Source organism: Pygocentrus nattereri, chromosome 8 (genome assembly GCF_015220715.1).
Source record: "Pygocentrus nattereri isolate fPygNat1 chromosome 8, fPygNat1.pri, whole genome shotgun sequence".
Classification (NCBI taxonomy): Eukaryota; Metazoa; Chordata; class Actinopteri; order Characiformes; family Serrasalmidae; genus Pygocentrus; species Pygocentrus nattereri.
Window position 1 is genome coordinate 13500167 of NC_051218.1, and position 7471 is coordinate 13507637.

Consider the following 7471-nt stretch of genomic DNA (forward strand, 5'->3'; position numbering starts at 1 on the left):
GACATTATTTCCATATATACATGATATTAATAATATAATCTTATCAACAAACATCTCAAGCTTGAATCTGGTTATCTACAAATGATCAAATATTGCACAGCATCTTAAGACATGTGAACTGTTGACTGATAGTGGCCAGTTCTTTAAAGGCAGCATCTATGTTTAAAGTGAATTCATGTGACTATGAGTAAAATAAACATTTTGAAAATCTCTCTCACATACATACTATATATATATATATATATATATATATATATATATATATATATATATATATATATATATATATATATATAGATAGATATAGATATATATATATATAGATAGATATAGATATAGATAGATACACATACATATATACATATATATATATATACACACACACACACAGTCTAGTAAAAGCTGTGTTAACATCTGTAAATCATGGGTAATTAATATGTTTACTCTTTCTTAACATAAGAAATAAGCGAAACTGTAACTGATACCATAGAAGAATCAGAATAGCAGAGTAACTAGCTAACCTTTGTAAACTTTGCAGTTTACTTTGCAGATCTTTGTAAACAGTAAAATCTTGGATGAATATTATCCACACTAAGAACTAGTCAGTCTCGGTGTTAAGTAGAGATTTGGAAGGTTGTTACAGGCTTCGAAAAAACCTGAGGGAAAGTTCGTAACCCAGGAACATAGTAGCGCTCATGGGAAATCCTCTGACTGCATTCACTGTCACACCACGGAAGAAAACCTGAGTTAGGGAACAAATGAATACATAGTTAAAAACAGTTCAATCCATACTCAATTCATATAGTATACCAATCAAGCTATAGTCTAGTAATAAACCAGTAGTAATAACCAAAGGCTATATTTCATGTTTCGAAGATATGAAAATAGAATTCAAGAGTTATGAGTAGGGAAGTAATGATACACATATCTTCAGACTTGATATGGTTTTCAATTCTGAAGATAAGATTTGATTCAGTTTTTGATATTTCAGGGTTAGGGTTTCTACAACTTCTACACAAATTTAGTTATGAGTTATTCAGGGCTAAATACAGAATTCTACAGGGCTGGGTTATGGAAAAGCATCTTAGCACAACAATGATTGTTAAATGGTAGAGTGTGCATTTAACAACAACTTTGTTTTCCTATTCTGCATTGGAAACATTACATGCTATATATTACTGGGAGCCTCACAGTGAATGTGCATCAATCCAGTACTATAAACGCGCCTACAGTACTATAAATTGTGTTCAGTCTGAAAACAAATAAGTTAGCCAAATTAGCCAAAAAATAGGCCAATTTTTAGTTTTTTTTATATTGTCCACTGAACAAAAAATAGAAATCAAGTGCAACGTTCTTATTTGGTGTACCCCATGACCTTATGGATCTCTGTCCACCTGGCATTCAGACAGACAGACCAGTATCTTATGCAAGGTGAACTTTTCGTTACTGATTATTTTATTATGCAACAATGTCTTTACAGGTCATTTCCTGTCTGAGCCGACAATAAAAGCCTCTCAATGTGCCATCGCTAGTAATCAATTTCAATAGAGTGATGACATGGCATTAAAGTCTATCTACCTAGTCTGGTGTACTTACATGTATTCCCTCTGTCTTGTAACTCTGTATGATGCAATGGACAATTCCTTTATATTTCCTGTTGTGCATAACGTCTGCCTGCAATCGACTCTTAACCACATCAGCTGGTGTTGCTGTGACCCAAGATATGGATCCTGAAGGAAAAGACGCATAAAAGACTTGAGGTAGGGGTGGGCAATATGGCAACAATCTTACATCACAATGCTTGAAGACATTTCATGATTAACAATATGTATCATGATGTTTTGACACAGAGACTCAATGCACTAGTAGTGCTGCATTTAAAACCTGCCATTTAAACCTATGAATACAATGAACTGTATTCAGTGTTTCAAATACTGCACTGCACTAAATCAAATTAGGCAGTACTAATTATGCCCCGTTTGTAATAGAAAATGCAGTTTTTCTATTTCATTAAATATGGACGTTATCAATGATATGCTCAGAAAAGTTCATTGTTAATATGATACCAACATTTATCACAATAATGATACAATATTCTCGTATTGCCAACATCTACTGGGGTGAAAAGCATCTTAAAGAAAACGGTAAGAGTTAGGATGTGGCTGATTCTGTATAATGTGCCTCAATTCATCTCGTATCATCATCTAGTATTTCTATACTACATGTTTTTTAGTACTGCAATGTAAATTCCTCTATTCTATTTTTGAGAAAACAAAGTCTATGCAAATGTTTGCATACTCTTAGCTAGGCCCTGACTGACCTACACTGGTTTTACAGAGCTAACTATGACATGAACTCAAATAAACCACATAAAGTCTCAAAGTCTAAAATAATAAATACATTTCACTTCACAGAAAGTTTCCAGTATATTTGCAGGGCTGACAATATTGACCGATGTTGAAGTCCAGAGGATTTACTGATAAAAATCTGACTGCTTTGATTCTTCTAAGTGAATGAAGAGAGTTGCACTAAGTTTCTATTATCCTGTGATCTTTTCACTCATTAGAACTTGGAGAGAATAAAGCAGGGGCACCTGAAAAAATACAAACAGGACTAGCACTGCAACTAGCTGTCCTTGGAGTTTCTCCAAGTTTATAGCACACTTGTGTCATTTCTTATGATTAAACAAACAACCTGAATCAATGCAGTCCAGAGAAGACATTTAGTGACAAACCCTGCTACCTGCTAATCCTCCAGCGAGGCAAATGAAGCAGGGGTGAGGGGGGCTGTTCCCATTAGGCTTTAACCAGTCACAGAATAAAATGTATGGGATGAAATAAAGGGTATATCCAGGCACGTCGCGCAGCACCATGGCTCCTGCCCCTCTGTACAACCCCTGGATTCCCTCAGTCTGCAGGATGCTGCTGATACAGTGAAGGGGGCCTCTATAAACGGGCTGGGCCTGCAGGCCCATTGTCCGAAGCGGGACACTGCCATTACCAGCAAGGGTGACGTTTTCTGGAAACAGAGATAAGTTGTATACAAAAATTTAAATGTGAATAAATCTAATGAGTAGAGATTGTCTGACATCACATTTTCACACTAATATTAAAACCTGGGGTACTGGCTGAGACCAACTCCAATCTTTAAAAACTGCTCTAAATAAGCAATTTTATTTCAAGTACTTAACTTAAGATGAGCATTTAGAAGTAGGCTATCATGCTAAAACTACTCAAACACTCTCTCTCATCTCAACCTATAAGTGCTAATTTAAATGCTTTGTAAGTTAGCAAATTCTCTATTGTATTGAAGTGGTGGATAGTAACGAAGTAAATGTAATTCGTTACTGTACTTAAGTAGTTTTTTTGGGCATCTGTACTTTACTGAAGTATTTCGATTTTGGGCAACTTTTTACTTTAACTCCACTCCATTTCACAGTCAAATATCTTACTTTTTACTCCACTACTTTTTGTGAAATCTGACATTCCTTTTGGTTTATGTGTGTATAAAAACGCAACATTTTTCAAAGTCAGAACAAAAGAAACGTGAAGCAAGAACACAAATCAAGGTTCAGCACACACTTTGTTTTGAGCTTGTTTTGACCCATTAGACATACCGACACAGTACAAGCATATGGATGTACAATGGTGTTTTAGGGCCACTGTTGACAAAAATAAGAAATAGACTACGATAATAAGGTAATAATATCTAGAGAAAAAAGTTATACACTTTCGAGAGTATAAGGACGTAATATTTTAGAGAAAAAAAGCTTACTATTTCAAGAATAAAATCATTTCAATAAATAGTAATAGTAATAAAAATTGCAATATTGTTGTAATATTTCAGGAAAAAAGTCATAAAATTTGGAGGATAAAATGGGCTAACTGCAGTGGTCTTGGCTGCTGTACTGGTACTGGAGTTCCACTCACTCCTATCTCTTTGTGGATCGTTTTCATTATCATACTCATTGTCTGTGAAACTTCATGCCCTCTTTGAATACAACAGTGATGTAGCCCCGATAGGCATGTGCGACTCTCTTCTTACAAAACAGACAGTTTCCTCCGAGTCTGTCTGGCTCTTTATCTTAAATAAACTCCACCAACTCCTCAACGCCCCTCATTTAACATGAGGAGGTGGGGCCTTCCCTCTGCAAAGCCTTTTGCCACAATATTGAGACCTTTGCTGGTATTAATGCCACTTTAATTTCACAATTCTATAACTTTTTTCTCAAAACATTACGACTTTATTCTAGAAGTCAACTATTTTTATTAACAGTGGCCCTAAAACTAACTAAACTGCAAATAAAACTTAAACCGAAACTTTACTTGTTTGCAAAATGTTTACCTAATGCAAATTGTTTGCCTTTGGTGTTTTGTTCTTATAATAATATTAATAGACATTAGTGACAGACTAATTGATGACATTCTATTAAAAGATTGGTTTACCAAAAGTGATACTAGAGTATTTGTACCTAAAATAAATTGATAAAGCAAGAGTCTTGTCACAAAAATGATAATAGGACATTGCAGCCATAAATACATTTGTAGTATTTTTACTTTCAATACTTCAGTACATTTGAAATATTTTTGCAAATACTTTAGTGGAGGTCTAAAGAGAGAACTTCTACTTTTACTGAAGTAATTTTTTATCTTGGGTATCTCTACTTTAACTCAAGTACATGATTTGTGTTCTCCGTTCACCACTACTCTATTGTATGTTGAATTTTTTCAATATATTAAATTCAGCAAATAAACAGTTATTATATAGTGCAGAAGTGGAAGGATGTGTTCTCATTTTCCCTTAGAAAATCAACAAAACAAGCAATCTGACCAAGGGCCCCCAAACATTTGCATATGATTGTATACCCAAATACACTGACTGCAGATCACCTCATTTGAATTTCAGACCTACCTGCAAGAACTGGTTGTGTTTGCATTTGCAGCCTGATTTTGACCAGATCCACAGGTGCTCCCAGGCCTACTGATACCAGGCCTGTTGTCATGCTGGCCACAGTCAGGTCAAGCATACCAGAAGGGTGTCTCCCGTCACCATAACGAAGCTTGCTGATGAGTCTCTGAGAATTGCTGAAGAAGCCAAACACCATCGAGTTGTAGAGTGTGATGCTAGCCAGGGGAAAGGAGAGGCCTTTAAAAAAGCCAGCAACCTAATGCAAGAGTAGAAATTGATAGGTACGATGAGGAAAGAGCCAGTTAGCCAGGTGCATTCTTCAGGCAGTTCTTGTTATGTAGATACAAGCATGTTAGGTATGAGAAAGAAATGCCTCAAGACACATTGCAGGACCAAACCGTTACAGTGCACATAAAAAAGAGCAGTAGCTGTTCACTCACGGTTTCTTTTTTGTAGATGGTGACGATACAGTGAAGAGTGTTCTTGTATCCTTTGCCTGCTTGTAAACGTGTCTGCACAGATTGAAATGACACTAACAAGGATATGCCCAGGAGCAGAGGCTCAAATCATAGCTGACTTCTCTTTGCTTAGATCAAGGAGCCCTTTTCTGTTCCTGGAGATCTACCACCCTGGAGAATTCAGATCCAACATACCTGACTCTAATCTTCTTTATCCAGATCAGGTGTGTTAGATGAGCTCAATTCTGCAGGGCAGTAGATGTCCCGGGGCAGGATTGAGCATCCCATTGGGTTTTAGATTGTTTAGTCTTTTTTGCACATGAAACAAGATATTTCCTCTTTTTTCTGGTAAAAGAATGAGTTTGGATACCTTAACTGTGTCAAGTGGATGTCCCACAATCACACTAGATGCACCTGAAACAAAAGAAAGCAGCATAGTCTGTATGTAAAAAAAAACCTGCTAAATTATTTTAAGGGGACAACACAAGCCACTGGAGAGGAAGAGCAGGTTTTCATGACAGCTTTGTGGGTGGACGTCCCAGCAGCAGACTCATGAATACCACTTTGTCTTCTATGATGAATACCATACATTGTGTTTTTTAGGGTGAATGCACAGACAAATAAAAAGGCTGGCAATCCAGCAAGCAAATCAGGACACTCCTTAAGGAGGGATTTTATTGTGGCTCGCCAAAGGACAGTATAGCCTCTGGACCCTGTCAGGCTCCCCAAAACACCCTGCAGTGCAAACAAACTTGAAACCTGGCGAGTCCTGTAGGGGGGTAGGGGGGTAGGGCGGGGGGGTCTAAAGTGGCCTTTATAAGGGACTTATTTCATTTGCATTGGCATTATAGCATTTGCTGCTACAATAAAAAAAAGAAGAGAAAAGTGAAGTAAACAAAGTGCATAACGCCCCTCAAACCTCTTGTCGCTTTACCAACTCTGTGGTTTCTATTTTCTGGGGGTGGGGTGGGGTGGGGGGGGGTGTCTAAAGTGGCATTTAAAAGTGACAGGGGCTTATTTCATTATAGTATTTTCTGCTACAATAAAAACAAGAGGGGAAAAGCGAAGTAAACAAAGTGCAAAACGCCCCTCAAACCTCTTGTCGCTTTACCACTTCTGTGGTTTCTATTTTCAGTTTATCCTTCTCAAACGTTGGAGTGTTTTCCAGAGAAAGCGAGCAAAACACTGGGTCACATCATAAAGCTGTGCTTTTCATTCGTTGCCGCTTAACTAACGCTACACCAAATCACTTGCAGACTTTTATCACGGCTTTTCTGAGGCGAACATGCCCGAGTTCAGCATAGCGTGGTCAATATATAGACCGTGGATAGCCGTACTTGTTATTTGTGATGTTTTTGGCCTCTAAACAGTCACCGTAAACAGGGCTTTCCCATTCGCCAGCTTCTTACTCGGATTTTCCCGGTCCACCTTAAATAGTGTAACAGTTCCACTCTAGCGCCACAATGTAACTGCTGCACCATTTAAGGTCGACCGGTAAACTTCGAAAAAGAAACTGTCGAGCAAGAAGCCGACTCGAGCTTCGTTCAGCGTGAGCCCTGCATTTCCACCACACGTTTTAAACAAAGCATGTCACGCAAAAGTCGCGTTTATTTCTTTCTCTCTTTTCCAATTCCCCGGTTCCGTGACCATAAGCGGCTCAGCTAAAGAGTGAGTGAAATAAACACGCTACAAAAAACACACTCACCTCCAATCCATCCTGCCAAAAAATCATCCAGCCGAAAGAAAGTCATCTTAGCCAACGACGGTCAGTCTGAGGTAAAAATCGAATAATCGCACAGCGGCTCGTCAAACAGCCGAGAACATCTTAAACCTGAGCATGTTTCTGTAACACTGGAACAGATGAAGACCTGAAGCCAGCAGCACAACTTTTCCCCCTGATGAGTGCATTTTGGGGGCGTTGTAGAGATACGGAGTCCACAGCCTGAGCACCAATAGCATTGCGAGACAGGCTGAGTGGCGTTATCAGGATCAAAACATATACCATGAGAGCACTTGGCACGTTTCCAAACGAATTCACTGTTTTTCTGCTCTCCATTCGATCCTTTATAGCCTACTTTCCTTGCTTGGCTACCAATAGCTGCTTC

General features: G+C 38.1%; 1 protein-coding gene across 1 annotated transcript; it reads right to left on the minus strand.

Moving 5' to 3' along the window:
- Positions 1 to 521: 521 nt before the first annotated feature.
- Positions 522 to 7259, minus strand: slc25a48 (solute carrier family 25 member 48). Its single transcript, XM_017690052.2, has 7 exons — positions 7072 to 7259; positions 5737 to 5780; positions 5349 to 5420; positions 4912 to 5164; positions 2743 to 3018; positions 1597 to 1730; positions 522 to 742 (listed from the first exon to the last, which is right to left on the minus strand). The coding sequence occupies exons 1-7, from the start codon at positions 7115 to 7117 to the stop codon at positions 638 to 640; spliced, it is 930 nt and encodes a 309-aa protein (XP_017545541.1). The 5' UTR covers positions 7118 to 7259; the 3' UTR covers positions 522 to 637.
- Between the last annotated feature and the right edge of the window lie 212 nt (positions 7260 to 7471).